The sequence below is a fragment of the Gambusia affinis genome, linkage group LG24 (genome assembly GCF_019740435.1).
Source record: "Gambusia affinis linkage group LG24, SWU_Gaff_1.0, whole genome shotgun sequence".
In the NCBI taxonomy this organism is placed as follows: domain Eukaryota; kingdom Metazoa; phylum Chordata; class Actinopteri; order Cyprinodontiformes; family Poeciliidae; genus Gambusia; species Gambusia affinis.
In genome coordinates, this window is record NC_057891.1 from 12,434,645 (window position 1) to 12,451,524 (window position 16,880).

Here is a 16,880-nt window from a genome sequence, read left to right on the forward strand (position 1 = left end):
CTGATGATCCTGCTGAACACACTAATTCTGTCAGTGGTCATAATGTTTTGCCTGGTCGATGTACATTTGTATGATAGACTTCAAATATTTATACTATAGCTCAAGTGATTTGTGACAATGCAAACAAAACTTCCTTTAAATATTTGTGATGAGTGTTTAGATGCATTCTGATTCGATGAGATTAAAACGTTTGCCTAAACAAATGAATAAAAAGTCGGTGTTGCTGCAAAACGATACATTTACTTTATTTCCCAAACGTGTGACGTTTTGAAATTCAAACCTCAATCGAAATAGAGAACTGAGTGATTTAAAGGCAGGACCAGACGTCCTGGTCATGTCTTAGCTAGCATGCTAGCTATTACAACATGTTAGCTACATGTTAACTAACAAGACTGTCCAAAAAGTCAAGATCTCCTGCTACTGAGGGCTGAGAATCATCAGTGCAGACTTTAGCTTGGTCCAAATTGTCAAAAGATACGTGCTAGTGTATCTGAGCAAAGAACGAGGTGAAGACTTTGGGACATGTGTCATATGGAAATATGTCCAAGAAAGCTTTCAGGACAAGACTGGACAGCAGAAGCTAAAGTTAAGATTCTCTGATTAATCTTCCTTTTGATTGTTTGGGACACATACTTTGAGTCCTCTACGGCATCAACAATGAAACAATCTTTACATGGATTATCATACAACCAAAAGGTTGAATTTTTCATGTTTTATGATCTTACATGTTGACAAACACACCTTGAGCTCCTCGACTGCCTTCCGCAGCTCCTCAGGCGTCTTGTATGTGAAGTCTCTCTCCAGATAGTCTTCCTCGGCCTGGTTTATCCATTCTTGCATTTCCTGCATCTCCTTCCTCAACGCCATGGTCTTGTCAAGGCCCCCTTTCAAGGCCGACTTCTTTGCATAGGCCTACACAGGGCAAGGAACGTGAATGCAAACCGGACTGCAGAAATTTGAAGACAACCTTGTGTGTGGTGATGGTTGTTGCGTACCTGTTTGCATACATTCTCCCACTGCATGTTCAGTTCGTCCAGTTCTTTCTGGATGTGGATGGCAAAGGGTGGCTCTGCTTCTTTCTTAAGGTACAGACCCACTTCGTTGATTCCGTTCACGCTGGGTTGGATGGTGTGGATGTCATTCACCAGAGCCTAGTCAAGGTAGAGGGAGCAAAGAACAGGAATCTACGGATTGAGACAGTTTGATCCAAAAGTTGTACCTGGACGCGTGCTTCCTTACTGTGCACTGCTCTAACTGTTTCTCCAGAGCCTCAGAGTCTCCCAGAGCGGGCCACTCCTCGTTCAGAAACACATCCACATCCGCCATCCACTTTTTCAGAGTCTTCACGTCATTCTAGCAGAGAGAAGTAGACAGGAAGTCAGAGCAGAACACACACATTGTTTGGTCCAGACAAATCTTGGAAACATGAACCGTCTCTTGAGTCTCACCTCAAACTGCATCAGTTTGGCCATGAGCTCCTGGATTCTCTGGACGCTGTCTGTCAGCGTGGAGCCCAGTCGTCTCCAGCGGGCCATTATGGCGTCAATCTCTAGGCGATACCTTCAACACAAGAGAAACTCTTGTAGCCATCGCAGATTGTCAAAATACACTCCCTTCAAAATTCAAGTCACTGAAGTTTTTGTGTTTTCCTAAACATCACAATATGGCTCTTAGTTGCCATATCATGTTGACTTTTTATCTAAAGGTGCTTGAGACCGTTGTCTCTATGTTACCTTTACCCTTACTATGACATTTGATCTTCCTTGGTCTTACTTTTGGCTGATGTCTGGTGGAGCTTTCTGAAAGACCTGCTCGACAGCTGATGTCAGGTAGTCAACCTCGCCCTGGTGTTCAGCCAGGGCCTCCTGGAGAGCCTGAGAGGGAGGCGGAGATGGACAACTTGAGACCGAGAAGACAAAGGAATGAACAAGAAAGTAAGGCGTGAAGAGGCCTTTCTGTGGGAAGACATTTTGCTTTGTGGTGATAAACACATTGAGGGAAATCTGGGCCCAGTTTTGAGATGGTGTCAAACACACAGGTACCCTAATGTATAAGGAGTGCGAGTTGTCTTTTTATTCAATATGGCCTTGGTCCACTCTTTGCAGCTACAACAGTTTTAACTCTTAGGAGTATATTTTGGCAAGGGTTTAACCACTTTTACACAAAAATTACTGATATTCAGTCATGTTGGAACTAAAGGAGAACATCTCCAAGCTGTTCCTAAAGAGCAAGCGATTGATTTTCTCGACCTTTTGTTGTCTCATGAAATCTATCAAACAGGTATTTCAGATAATTTCCGTGTTGTATTTACGGATTCCCTCTCTTCAGTGAAAACTGTTCCTCAGTCGCATCATTCTTGTCAGATAAATTCACTGTACTTCCCCACCGCTTTTCATGATTGGAGGCTGGTTTCAACCCGACTGTTGAGGAGCTCACTTCTACGTTTACCTGCACAGATGATTTGGTCACTACGGCTCCAGTCGAGACTAATCGCTACAATCCATTTGTGCACCGAGTTGTGATCGTGGTCAAGCTGAGCGAGAATGGAAAAAAAAACGACATGTTCCTCCAGGGATTTTAAAAAAGGACCGCTCATTAAATTACCAAAAAGAGTAAAAAGTCAAACGATTTCTCTAATCTCACCTTATTAAACAGCCACAGACCTCAGATTCTCCTCAATGCTTTAAACTGTTTTTAAAGAGCTTTTCCACTGTGTTGGGCCAAATGTTGTGTCCCTGATAAACATCTCTTAATACAGACTGCCTTTACACAGGCAGAGGTGCCGATCCTTAACGGGGCCGTTCCCAAGGTTATTGAGAAAAATGTTTTTATTCAGGTGGAAACATTTTTTTGGATAATAGTCGACTTTCTCAAAGGTTCCAGTCTGTTTTTAAAAGCTATCAAAGCACTAAAATAGCTGTTAACTTGTAACTCTGCTGTTTAATACCATAGGTCTCAGTCTCCTTTTTTTTTTATTAAACTAAGTTCCTGAGGAGTCTTCATCAGCGTCACAATGCAGACCTTCGGTTTGTCCCAGACATATTTAAGCATCGCCACAAAAATCAAATCAGATAACATCTCTCATAAAGTTATGTCACGCAGTTCAATATAATCCCGTTTCACACAAGCGGACTATTTTGTGAATGTCATGTCTCCAGTCAATCTCTTTTCTATAACCGAGTTCACATTGTGAAATTCATTTGTACCCAACAACAGGGGGAAACTATTCACAGATTTAATGAACATCAACTCAAAGTCGTTTATCCCCTCTTCCTGTTTACATCCCTGCACTGCAAAAGAAAAAAAAAAAAAAAAGAAGAAGAAATCTCTCGTGAAAGTGGATGCTGTTGAGTCTAATGAGTGAATTATGGACGTGATAAATCCTTTAAGGAACTGAGGATTCACTGTGCCATAATCCATCCGGATCATGCTTTCACTTATCTCAGCTGGTGACTTTATTCTATGTTTTCTTCAAGAAAAGAAAAAAAAAAAGGAGTGGGAATAAAATTAAGAATCTCTACCTGAGGAAAAAACTCATTTATTTCCCATATAATGAGAGCTATAGGCTACGAGAGGAGAAACAGTTGGACTGAATAAATAATAGCTTATCAGCATGCAGGATGAATCCCTAATTATTATCTGCTCCTCTAATTAAGCTCAGGCTACGGTAAAAGCCTGCTATCAAATTTAGCCGACATACACACAGGCACACACACTTGCAGCTACAATGTAATCTTCACTTCATTTGAAATGTAAAAAAATTAAATAAAATCAATGCGACTAATACGAAAAATGTCTCCTTTTGAACGCAAATATAGATGATTGTTATGTGTTGGGTTGGAAAATGTTCTTTCGTGCATGAAAGTTGGGAATCTTATGACTTTCTCACCCCTGTGTGATCATGTGTGTGTGTGTGTGTGTGTGTGTTTGTAGGTAGATATAGAGATAAAGTAAGACAGCAACTCGCTCCAGTGGGATTTTGCTCATCTGCCTCCTGTAATTACAGGGTTGTAGATATAGACACACACACACACACACACACACACACACACACACACCCTAGTTAAAAAAGCCAGCCTTATAGCGGGTCTCTTCTTTTTTCTTTCTTTCTTTTTTTTTTGCAGAGTCTGAAGAAAACATTGGATAAATTATAGTTAAGAAGTTTGTGTTCATTTCTGATGCATCACCCAAGTAAATACTAAAAAAAAAATAACATTTTGATCCCAACGAGGTCAGTGGTTTTACCAAACACACACACACAAATAATTCCCCTCTCTCTCTACTGAAAGGTGTGTGAATCTGGATGACTGCTTGTAAATAGTAAATAGATTTATTTTGATATTTTCTTTTTGACTGATAAAATACAAACTAAAACCAAGACCAAATTTCATAAGATGATTTCGGTTTTTGTCTCAAAGATGGTGTTTGGGCTTCACAAACACACAAGTTCTGAATTAAATTGCGTTACTCTTTGTTGGGTTTTGTGTCGAGGGTGACGGAGTCTTCACGCTGCGATAAAAATAATAATTTTTTCCCACAAAAGTGGATATGAAAATTGCACAAAAAATGTTTCTTTATACATTTTTTTTTTGCTACGGCTAATGAAAATGAAAAAGGTATAAAATACAGAAATGTATTTCTATATTTCTACAATTTTGCAGTTTACATCCGTGATTGCATTTCTATTGACCAATCTGATATTTTGAAAATCAATTTGCTTAAAGGAAACACGGCAAATAAAAAATGACTTATCGAGTGAACAATCATATTCATGTGTGATTTTGATTGCACGGAAACTTTAAAGTGCAAAATTGTTTTCTTTTCTAACACATTAGCAGAATACCGACAAAGGTTTGCCAACATTTGTTATGGAAACCCTCTGCTAATGCAGCAAACCACCAAACCTCACTGCTAAAAAAACAAAAAAAGAACAAAACAAACTTGGCTGTTCAGAAAGTTTGATTCAAGTATTTTAATGATGAGACAGGAGTGAAAACAGCAACTTCTTTTTAGTAATTAAAAAAATAATTTGGAGGAAAATAAAAACCACTCAGCAAACGTTTGCCTTATTTTCACTTAGCACTGCTGGATCACAATTTGCATTTATTTGGGAGAAAAGGAACAATTTAGACGCTTCTCATTTAATCCCGCTAAAACACCCGAGTGCAGAGATCCTTACCCAGACATTTCTGGTTGCATCTCAGCGTTTAAAAGCTGAAGCTTTCTTCTTTCCAGTCATTCTTGCTTCCCTCATTCTTTGAAACGAGCTGAAAGTCCATCCATCGCCCCTAACAACCACCATAATGAACTTACAGGTTATGTCCTGTTGTGTCAGATACGCACAATTTCCTCCCGAGGTCGAAGGCTTAAATCAAAGTTTTTGGCTAATGTTGCATGGCCGCCACGCTCTTCCTCTGCCTGCCACTTTCTAGTGCAACAGGAAGCATCTTTTTGCACGCTGGCTGCCTTGACTGTTTGCCATCACCGCTGGCGACAAAATGTTACTACTTATAGTAAGAAAGTGATTACAAGCTTCCACGTTTTGGCAGAAACATCAAACCAGCCCAATGTTGGGGGGTTTTTAGGGATGGGAAATAGACATAAACAGCCGTACCATCATTATTATTCAGTCATATAGATTAATCATCCTGTCACCTGCAGGTAAATAAATAAAAGTTTTACATTTTTAATCGAAAAACAAACCAAATGTAAGGTGATTCATTTAACAAATCTGATGTAATTTTAGGTATTCTGATCATAAACAAGGAAGATATAAATTAGGATGTGGATGTGAGCATGAGAGACAGATTACATTTGAACATTTATCGTTCTAAAAACTGATTATTTTTATGTTTTTAAAGATTTGACTCTCTGCAAAACAACCTCAAATAATCCAAGTTTTATTTCTTCTCCAAAGAACTCAGGTAAACAAGCATCTTGCTCCACTCAGGATCTTTGTTGAGGGCTGAATTAAGATAGTGAGTCAGAAATTAAAAATCCAAAAAAATTGTTTGTTGTGATTCTTCCGTGTTTGTTTCTAGCTGCTCAATAAGAAACAAATTGTTATTAAATCTGAATATTATCAAAGATCCAAGACATTAAAAAGGACTGTTGAGTTATGAAGAAAAATTGCTTTTTGGGGTTAGTAATTGTTTTGTATTTTGTTGGCCAAATTTTTTACCATCCTTCACTTGTGGTTCAGGGGCCATTTCTGGCCCCAAGCCACAACTTTTACACCTCTGAGTTAAGCGAAACGGTAGGCTAACGCTGACTTGTTGACGTTTCTGTTTGTAGCATGTTTTCTTTGATTCTTAACATATTGTTTTGTGGTCAAAAAGGCAGAATTGCAAACTAAGAGCAGTAAACAATATAAACCCATCACTTTGGCTAGCAGCATGACCAGATTTAAATGAATCTGAGTCGCGGCGGATGCTGCTTTAAACCCTGATAACAGTATTGCAACAGATTTTCACAAATGATTCTGATAAAAGTTTAACTTTAAACTTTGGAAAAAGGAACTTTATTGCACTAAAAGCCCCAAATTTATGTTTTTCATGATTCTGATAAATGTATGTAAAGTAAAAAATGTCTTCCTTATTATTTTCTCACTTTAATTTCAGTCATTACTAAAAATGGCTGCATCGAAAAGCTGAACTGAACTTTGATTTTTTTTTTTCGTATTGTCCTGCAGAGTACCTGAAGATCCTTGAGTCTCTGCTCCATAATGGGATACTCGGTAACAGCTGTCGACGGGATGGAAAGTTTGGCTTCGCACTGCTGTAACCATGCCAACAATGCAGATATGGTCTCCTTATATCGAGCTGGGGGTAAGCTTTCCAAAACTGCAAGCAGAAAAGAAGAGAGAGGCTGAAAGGTGGTCAAGGCTTGTAAGCAGAAAATGCTCACCCAGTCTTCTGTCTTCTGGGTGTTAATGATCAAGTGCTTGGTTGAAAATTGTTACAGGACAAAAGCAAATGCTACGTCTGTTTAAACTGCATCGAGTCATTGCTGTCGAGAAGATTTCAAGAGGCCAAAAAGGATTCCAGCCCTTCCTATTGTTTCCTTGTGTCTCCAAAGCCAATCCGACAATAAGCCAATACAAACCCAATCGGGCAATGAATCAGTGAGTAGATCAATCAAAACCGTCTCCCTTTGTTTCTCGACTACAGTTGCGTTTCCATTGAGCATATAGTTGCAATTTGTTGTTTTTTTTTAAATGAATTTGCTCAATTTGTTTGGCGCTGGGATGTGGCCGTATCAAAACTGATGCATTCAGTGTCACATGGTCAACAACCGGATGTTGACGCTGACGCAAGCCACCGAGAAGATGACAGAAAGTGGTAGGAGGAGATTGACAAAGTTTTGTGCAAACTTGTAATGGAAACGCAGCTACTGACAACTATGTTCATGACTTATCAATGATTAAAAGCACAGTTTCTACAGCTCACCCGGAGCTGAAATTTGCTACAAGTTGCGGCTAACAACCCATCTTTCCGTTCTCACCCAGCTGTAGCTGCCTCTCTCTGGCCCGCAGGTCCTCCAGCACCTGGTGGTAGTGTTCTTTGAAGGCAGTGATGTCGGCATCCAGAAAGGCAGACGGGTCCTCCTCGCCTTCCTTTTCGTCCTTCAGTTCCTTCAGACGCTTTTCCAGGAGGTCAACCTGGGGCTGGAGGGACGACAGGCGAGCAATCTCCTCCTGGCGACACGACAGAGTAAAGCCGAGGAGATTTAAGTCAAAAACCTGAACATTGTTGGATCTTGTAAAGTTTTGGATTTTAACTTTCAATGCCCAACAATCTTGAAATATCAGGTCTAGAGGTGTAAAAAATCCTGCACAGCTTAAGGATTTTGTTTTTTTGCTATTTTAGTAAAAGAACCGCTATCTGGTTGCAACTTCTTCAGCTGTGTATATGCTACATTTAACAACGCTAGATGTGAATATGAGCTTTAGAGCTTGACAAATTGTCACATCTATGTTTAAGCCTTCTATTTTTGCTGTAGCCGACTAATACACATTCCCTGTAGCGCAGCTGAAAGACTTGTGGGCACTAAAAGAACTCCATAGCATGCTAACCGTTAGCTGAAGTAGCTCCCAGTCTCAAAACTGATTAATAATTGGGTTGCAAAAATAATTGGATTGTTTTTGCAACCCAAGTAGAACATATATACAGAAAACTTTCTTTTTAATCTCAAACGCAAAATGTATAGTTTTTTTATTAATTTATTCATAGTTTTGGCTAAATTATTGCTGGAGTTTTTTCAGCAAATTACTTTTTTTATGTCTGTGTACTACAATTAATAATTAATCAGTTACTGAATTTGTTGACGATTATTTTAATAATCGATTCGTCACGATTAATCCGATTAATCGTTTCAGCTCTGCTAGTGATGATCCACTTTGTCATTTTTCTGTATTTTTACAGTAATATTCTGTGCACTGTGCATCCATTAGAAGATGTCAATGTTAGAGGAAAAGGAAGAATGAATGAATAAGTTTTTTTTTTTAAAGAACAACCTTGACACTGCCTTCGTTCAATTTTTGGATGATCAATGTAAAAACAAAAATCTGAGTGCAGCCGGTGCAGGTTGACATTTTGTGACACTACATGAGAACACTTCACTCCACTGTGATCAATAAAGCGACGTGGGGTTGAGTGCAGCTTCCCTGTGCCTTGGTGAATCGAGTCAAGAACATTATGAAACCCCTAAGCAGCTGAAATCTTGTATCCAGCAACAACAAACATCAATTCCTCTTGTAAAACTGCAACAATCAGTATCCTCAGCTTACGAGCATCTAATAGTGTAAAGAACAGGAAGGTGACTGAATACAGCGATAAAGAAATAAACAAAATATGGTGCTGACATCAAATTCATTCGCTTAGTTTAATTATTCAAAACATAATCAAGTTGGTACATAAAACGTTCACATGCCTCCGTCGGCGATAAGGTCACACTTCATGTAACGTTTGGCCGTTAGACGCACATTTCAGATGTCGTTCCCGTAAAAGTTGATTCTTCTCAGCATGACCTCTTCAGCCAGATGCTCTGGATTTTTCCAGATTAGCTCTTCTATTTTGTTAAATACGAAATAGAATTGATATCTATTTCTATTTCTAAAAAATAGATATCTATTTACATTTTTGTAGAAATAGAAATATCTTCTGTTTAAAAACAAAAAACGAAATAGAAGATATTAGCTCTTCTATTTCGGATTTTACGAGTATTTTTGGTGTAGTGTAAATATGTCAGTGCACTTGAAATAAGGTAAAATTAATTCAGAAGTAACTTTCCAGCAAGTGTGCCAAGAGTCAGTAATTTTTTTAATATTGACTATCGATTGGCAGATTATTTAATTTACAACATGGGAAAAATGTCTTATGAGTTAAATAATGTCAATGAAACTAGCACTTTTTCTTTAATATTAAGGAATTATTCACTTAAATCAAACTCCTCTATCTTGCTGAGAAGTTATTTGTAAGTTAGTTAGGTATTCACACCGGAAACTAGACCAAAATTACTCAATAGGATTTTGTGCTTTTGCAATGCAGTTGTTCAGAAAGGATCTACAAAGCAGAAAAAAAAAGTTTTCTAAGCCAAAGAGAATGAGTGACAGTGAAGTACTTACAAAATAAAGCTGTGACAAGGTGCATGGGGGAAGGGGAAAAAAAATCAAACAGGTAACAAAAGATAAAGGAACAAGAAAAACAAAATGCAGGAAGTAGAAAGAGAGATCGATAATGATGTTGTAGTGCGGTGTGAGATTCCCTTTGTAGTATTTGGTGGCTGAAAAGCATCTGAGTTGGACCTGTTGTCGCCTCGCTCACCCGACATCGGTCCAGCTGCACTTTGAGAGGTTCTGGCTCCGACGCTGGCGGCGCCTGCACTTTGAGCCAGTTCTCACTGCCGTCCACTGCCTGCTCACATTGCTCGTACAAACTGTAAAAGGCCAAAACCTGGAGCGCAAAAAGAAGGGGGGAAAAAAAACCACCAGTTAGATCAAACTGACTTCTATTTTCATAAAAAACATTAAAAAAAATCTTAAATAAGCCTGGCAGGTTCAAAAGTAAAGCCTGGTGGCTCGCCAGGCTTATTATACCCTGATCTCACAAGCTAATAAAAACATTATTTTCATTAAGTCCTAATTTGTAGTTGTTCGGTACCTTCGTTTGGTAGGCCAGCCATGTCAGGCGGTCCGCCAGCAGGACGCAGAATCCTGCCCAGCGCTGGTTCAGCTGGTCTGCTGCCTGAGCGATGTCGTCGGCTCGGCTCCCCTCTGCAAACATTCGCAGGGTTTGAGAATGTTCACATGGGAAAACGCACGACAGGAAGTCCAATTCTAATTCCAGACCAAATACAAGAAATAGAGGCTTTAAATATTTCGCTCTACTTGTAAATTAAAAAAACTGAAAAAACAAACAAGCAAACTAAAAAACAAATGTGCTTTTTTGAGATGCTAACAGAAAACAAAAACTACAACCTCTTAATGATTGACTGTCAAAATACAGACACACTTATCTTTGAAATATGGATATGGATGTTTTATCACAAATTTTGGCGGTGTTACTATGGTAACAATAAAAGTGACAATAAAAACTATTAATTATGTTTTTTTTTAGGTAACTGTGTGACTGTCACACCAATTTTAGCCCCACAAACACAAATAATGCTCTTAGAAAAAAATTCCCATTTTTGTAATATGCTTCTCATAGAGAAGTGTGATGTGTGATTTTCAGATTCATTGGTACTTATTAATACTTTCACTCTACAAACATTTGAGGAAACAGTAAAACCTGTCAATCCTGACAATACGGACAGTTTTGCGGATTTTTAAACAGCATTAACTGTAACTTCTTGTGACAGTGATTAATCAAAACTCTCACCATGCAGAAATTTATCACGATAAACGACACGATAAGCACCCAACTCTATGTCAAACTCATCAAAATTTTGGAGATGCATTGCTTTTTTTTTTTTTTGTGGCTATTCTGATTTAGTTTTTGGGAAGGAAAACAGCTGGGGTTGGGGGGGGAAGACTTTTAAAAGTGTTATTTTGGCCTGGCAGACTGTTGGAATGAGAGGCGACTATAAATTGAGATCTCTGCTTTCAGGGACACCAACAATTACACAAGGACAGAGGCGAGGACACAAAAAGATCCATCTCTGTCCCCTCTCGCTGTGTGTTTCTCCGTCGGTGTTTCTATGGAGACGAGCGTCGACGGTGGGACAGGTGGAGGCGTTGCCATGGGGACAGACGGGCGGTGTGCATGCCTGTGTGAGAGTGTGCAGGTACCCTGCTCGACGAGCGTCTGCGCCGTGCGCGTCGCCTCCTGGAGCTTCCTGTACTTCTCTGGCCGCTCTCGGTCTATGGCCTGTGGCAAACAGAGCGGTGGAAGAGAGAGACGAGCTCAACGGCAGAACAACAGAGAGGCTGACTGGCTCCATGTCAGAGCGGCGGCTGTGTTTAATGACGGAACAGCTGGGTTCCAACCTTTCCGATTTCACCTCAGAAAAGCAAACTGCAATGCTTTTCTTGGGGCTTTACGGGACGGAGCGACACAGAAGACAAAGGCCTGTCATGAGAACAAATTGTGCTATCCAAAGCGTCCGTAGCGTCGCTGAGAAACTGCTCCACTCCTCAGGCACGATGGATGCTGAGCATTTAAAAAAACAGGAGCTATTAGCTGCTTTATCAGGATGCTTCTATATCGTCTTCAGACTGTGGATAGACGACCAGCAGCCATGTTTTTTACTAACCTACACCAGTTATTGTTGTTGAGACAGTCTTATATTTTAACACTCTGCGCTCCATAAAGTGCCGACTCACTTTGTGACAAAAATAAAGTATGGCTTCCCCCTGTTTCTGTGGCTGAAACGCGAAGGGAATGTTTGGCTAAATCTGATCAAATCAAACATCCAAGCGGAGGTCAGTGTCCTCCAATTCTCACATCAAAACTTCCCTAAAGATTTTCACCCTTCTTGTCGTTTCTGCTTCAGTTTGTCTCTGATCTGGGTCGTTTTCCGTTTCGATTTAGAACTTTTAAAAGTGTATTTTATTCCTAACTGAGTAAGCTAAACTGGGCAACACTTTTTAAACAAAGTTCAACACTGTCTTGTTGCATAATCACTGTTCCGGCAGTCCGTCCAGGTCCAACTGCTAAATGAGATGTAAAACCTCGTCCTGCCCCAGCTGGGTAATGCTTTCCAACGCAGCTCACATCTCAGCAGAATCTGTGGGGGATTCTTCTCACATTGAGCACCAAACTGTTTTTTGTTGGGGGTTTTTTACCTGGACTTTGTCGTGCAGCTCCTGAAGGCTGCCGTCTTTGCGCGACACGGAGAACTCGGGGCTCTGCAGGATGGCCTCGCCGCGGGTCATGTAGCTGTGCACCTCTGTGAAGTCCACGTCAAACCTGACGGCACAACGCATGCGGGAGAGAAAAAAAAATAAAAAAATAAAAACGGAAACGGATGTTCAATTTGCTGGGAATGCTGCTTTAGTGTTGTGAAGCCCAAAACAATTTGGAGTTACATGGACCAAAGGTTTGGGTCTCTTTTACCCTCATCTAACACATCTCACTTTTTCTCCGCAGTGACAAAAATCACTGTGGACTCAATAACTTATAATAAATGAAATGAAAGACTCCACTTAAATTACAGTCACTTCACCCACTGGGGTCTGAAAGCACAGTGCCTCCAAAGTTCCTCCTGGTCGCATCTGTGGAGAAATCTGCGCTGGTCCATCAGTCACTTGGATCTGTCTGATCCAAACCGATCAATTGAACTCGGCGATGTGCAGTTCGGACGTGCGCTTTTACGACAATCTTTTTTTTGCGTGGTTTCGCTTCCCCGACTCGGATAAATGTTACGTCTACGTTTCCATCGATGGTTTGAAATGCGCCTCTGAATCTTTGAATCGGCCATGCCTTATGGACAAACTGACCAAGTTTGAAGACTGGTGTAGCTGTGACCTTACCTGTGGAAGTTACTGTATCTTGATGTTTCTTGGCCAATAGTCACAGTTTGACACTTAGCCACGCCTACTTTGATGTTCATAAAAATTGTAGGATAACTTTGGACCTTCAATGCCTCAAGAGTGTGCTGAGGAGATTTCTGGAATCAAGACGACATTGTGGAACTAAGGTAAAAGCTGCTTTAACTGGCGGATAGGAACTGGGTGAAGATGGTTCCATAATGACTCAACTGGGAGGAAGATTACATCAGACTACAGGTGTTGGGTCAGTAGGAGTCAGACATGCAGATTCAGGATTATTCTGGTCCGGCGCTGTGGCATAACGACTCTCCTTTCGCTTTTTATCTTCTCCTGGTGCCAACAATTCTCTTAAAGGGGCAGCATTGTGTGTTTTCCAGCCAGGCTATATTTAGGGGCACCATAGTAAAGGGGGTGAATAATTATTATCTACTCATTACTCTCTAATATTGGACCAGACCTGACTATAATCACCTACCTGCTGAGATAGGAGAGCAGAAAAGGATGCATGAAACTAAACATGTCACATAAAGTTAGAAAATGTTTTGCAGGTAACAACTGCTGGGCAACAGGAGACTGGACACACACTCACCTTTTCCTGAGCTCAGAATCCACCACCACTTGTCTCTTCTTCTGAGGCGGCGGCGACTCTCGAGCGTGGCGCAAAGCCGGCACCTTCTCCCTGGTGGTCACCTTGGTAACGGTCGCTGTGACAGACTGGGGCGCCTCGGACTGCTTGGTGGTGCCGACAGCCGGGGGAAGCTGGAGGTGAAATTTGAATTTATTTGGACGAACAAGCCAAGCGGTGGTGGCTGTAGATGTGAATGTGGGGGAAATGGGTGAACATGTTCTGAACCAGGGTGAGGGAAAAAAAACAAAAGGCCAGGCGAAGAAACGGGAAAGATCTAATTCCTCGTATTTGTGTCTTTGTGGCAAGGTAGAGCCTAATGAGCTTTTAACGTTGAGTACAATTACCGGAACATCAATGCTGCCATGGAAACGGAGGTGTTTGCAGCCAGGTGTCAACCCAAAGAGGTCAATACGCTAATCATCTGACTGATTATAATGGACAAGTGATTAAAAAAAGAGAAAAGGATGAAGCAAGAATAGGATGGAAAGTGCTGCTGCTGGGCAGTCGGGAAGAAATGATGGATTTGTCTCCAGTCCAGGTGTGTGTGGTACTTGTTTTTGTTTCCTATTTAGAGCTGTTTCTGGTTAAACCGCTATAAGCGGAGCGTTTCAGCTTTTGCTATGATAGACATAGACTTTAGTCGCTCAACTGTACATTTAAAATGTGCATATTGAGTGAACAGCAACGAAATGAATAAACAAATAAAAATAATGCTCCACCTGACTTTTTTTGCTTGCATTTTTTTTAAAGTGCAATGGACATAGAGACGAAACAGACCAAAAATAAAAGCAGAGAGGTGTGGCAACAAGTTACAAAGGGGAGGAAGAGATAAGAATGATGAAGAGAACACAAGAATAGAAGTCTGCGTCTACACCTGCAGAAAGAGAGAGAGAGAAAAAAATAAACTAAATCCATTAAAGGAGTGCAGAGAGACCGATCTGATGTGGAGGCAGAGGAAGTCTCCAGGCTAATCTGGTCCAACAAAAGGTCCTTATACTTGAGGGCTAGGTAGGGTCAAGGTCAAATTTATTTGTATATCACTTTTAAAATCAACAGTTTACCAAAGGGCTTCACAATGTGCATCAGCCTCGGGCTTCTGTAGCAGGTTTTGAGTAAAACCTGCAGTTAGCTACTTCCAGTGTCGCAGATGTTTATTAGAAGAAAACAAAATCAGAGAAGGTGTAAATAAAAGAGAAAACGTGTTTTCTATGCAGGTAAGAGGAAGGCTGAATGGATTGTAGCCAAGTTGTTCTTATTGGACTTTTGTGCTTTCAATCTCTCTTATTGAACATAGTGGATTCAAAAACAATGGCAGCCTCTGAGAAATGTCAGCGAAATGGCCATACTGTCCAAAAGAAAAACTATACAGGTTCTTTTAGAAACTATAGTTACCTTTACTTCCAAATCGTAAATTGATGCTGTTTTACATCATTGTGTAAAATGCAAAAATAAATCCTTTGCCTGTTTGTGTGATAATAAACCAACCAATACAAAGCTTGACCAACCCACCTGGGAGATGTTCCTCTCCAGGTTTTGGACCAGTCGGTCCCATCGCTGAGCAAAGCTGTCCAATCTGGCCTCCAGTTTGGAGGCGACGTCTTTGTTCTTGACACTGAACAGCAGATCCTGGCTCATAGAGCACAGCTTATCCATGGTGGGAAGCTTGGCCTCTAGTTCTCCCTTCAGTGCCTGACAATAAAGACCGAAACATTTGATGCTGCCCGTGTGGGAGGTATTTGTTCCGTTTAGGGAGGTGTTGTGAAAAACTCACAGACAGACGGCGCAAACAGGCCGCCGTCTCCGCCTGGTCTTTGAGGTTGGAGGTCTTGGTGGAGCGAACCAGCTCCTCCTTTTGAGTCAGCCAGGAGTCAAACAAACACTGTCAACACAGAAGTTAGACCAAGATTAGTTCAGGCGTTAAGCACAATAACAGATAGGAAGAGTAGGAAGAATTAGAGAAATAAAGACAAGCTGACCGGTTCTGAGAAAGTAAAACATTTTTGATCCAGTCGTGAAAAAAATGACACCCAACAACCGTATCATATCTGGACATTTAGATATTTAAGAATAATTTTGTGACAAATTCGAGGAATGTAAATGACAATAAAACCTGGAAAAAAAACCAAAAAAAACAAAACATGTAAGACTTTATAAAAACGCCCAGAATATCGAAGGAAGTTCACCCAAAAGTGAAGCATAACTACACCTGGGACAGTAACAAATTTTGCTGGACGATAAATTCTCCCAGAAATTATTGCGATAAACCAGAATATTGTCATTTTGAGACCATTTTTAACAAATAGAATAACTATTAAACAGGAAGACATTTTAAATAAGCAAAAATGAACAAATAAAACAACAATTAAAATTAGGATTATGAAATCTTGGCAAGCAAAATTGAATAAAATATAAATAATTTCGTTTTTCCATAGACAGGGAAAACAGGCAAAAGTGGCAGGTAGTGCAAACTAATTACTTCCCAAATGTCAAATGTTTTCAGCGTTTCTCAAAAAATGTCGGCTTTCAACGATATTAAAGGAGAGCGTCTCCTTGACGATTGTTGCTGCCGACATTAAAAATCATGTCCGTACAATCAGAAAGAGACTGCGGTCCTCCACGAATTCTACTTTGTATGGGACAGGACTTGTGCAAAAATGTGAAGTGTGTGTGTAAAAAAGCAGAAAGTGTTCCAAAATATTCCAGTAAATCCACAAAAAATTGGCTGAAAATATAAAGCTTAAAAAAGCTCAGTCAAAGTCAGATCTTTAAATACATCTTTGCTAATTATTGAATAAAACAAGTTTAGTTTTTCATCCTTTAAGTGCAAATAAATCCCTTTGCTATCAAGAGATGAAAAACATAAGATTATATTATTTCTAAACAGAACTTAATAGGAGTTTAATGGGATGTCCTCGTTTTTTTTACATCAACCTGCCATTTTATTAAAGGGTTAGTGAACAGAAAAAAGGATTACACTGAAGCACATTTCACTTTAAATGATAAAAATGAGTCACTGGGGTAGAAAACAAAGTCGATTAAGCAAGCCGTTCCAATGCAAATCAATTTTTTGAATTTTAATTAACTCAGACTTGTTAATCACGTTTGATCCAACACTGTGATCTTAGACGTTGCAATTATTACTTACAAAACATGAGCAAATCAGATATCTGAACCCACTTCATTACATTTTTTTTTCCTACTTTCTTCACAAAGTCTGCTCTTGCCAAAGATGATGCATATTAACCATGAAAGGTTTGGTCA

At 40.0% G+C, this 16,880-nt stretch overlaps 1 protein-coding gene and 1 long non-coding RNA gene across 6 annotated transcripts in view; one reads left to right on the forward strand and one right to left on the reverse strand.

Annotated features, from left to right (window-relative positions):
- The window catches only part of dmd (dystrophin), a 232,638-nt gene that overhangs the window by 88,822 nt on the left and 126,936 nt on the right, over window positions 1-16,880 (reverse strand). For all 5 annotated transcript variants that reach the window (XR_006370052.1, XM_044110231.1, XM_044110234.1 and 2 more), the window contains 14 exons: window positions 15,391-15,498; window positions 15,129-15,308; window positions 13,581-13,750; window positions 12,287-12,410; window positions 11,291-11,369; window positions 10,161-10,273; window positions 9,825-9,953; window positions 7,504-7,696; window positions 6,697-6,842; window positions 1,774-1,874; window positions 1,449-1,560; window positions 1,240-1,353; window positions 996-1,151; window positions 742-912 (listed from right to left, as the gene is read on the reverse strand). Coding sequence is in view for 4 of the 5 variants with exons in the window: in XM_044110231.1 (XP_043966166.1) it covers window positions 742-912; window positions 996-1,151; window positions 1,240-1,353; window positions 1,449-1,560; window positions 1,774-1,874; window positions 6,697-6,842; window positions 7,504-7,696; window positions 9,825-9,953; window positions 10,161-10,273; window positions 11,291-11,369; window positions 12,287-12,410; window positions 13,581-13,750; window positions 15,129-15,308; window positions 15,391-15,498 (1,896 nt within the window). In the remaining variant the exon portion in view is untranslated. The remainder of the gene's footprint in view (window positions 1-741; window positions 913-995; window positions 1,152-1,239; window positions 1,354-1,448; window positions 1,561-1,773; window positions 1,875-6,696; window positions 6,843-7,503; window positions 7,697-9,824; window positions 9,954-10,160; window positions 10,274-11,290; window positions 11,370-12,286; window positions 12,411-13,580; window positions 13,751-15,128; window positions 15,309-15,390; window positions 15,499-16,880) is intronic.
- LOC122827392 lies at window positions 6,756-7,596 on the forward strand. Its single transcript, XR_006370053.1, has 3 exons — window positions 6,756-6,827; window positions 6,964-7,123; window positions 7,508-7,596. It is a non-coding gene; the product is annotated as an uncharacterized LOC122827392 (long non-coding RNA).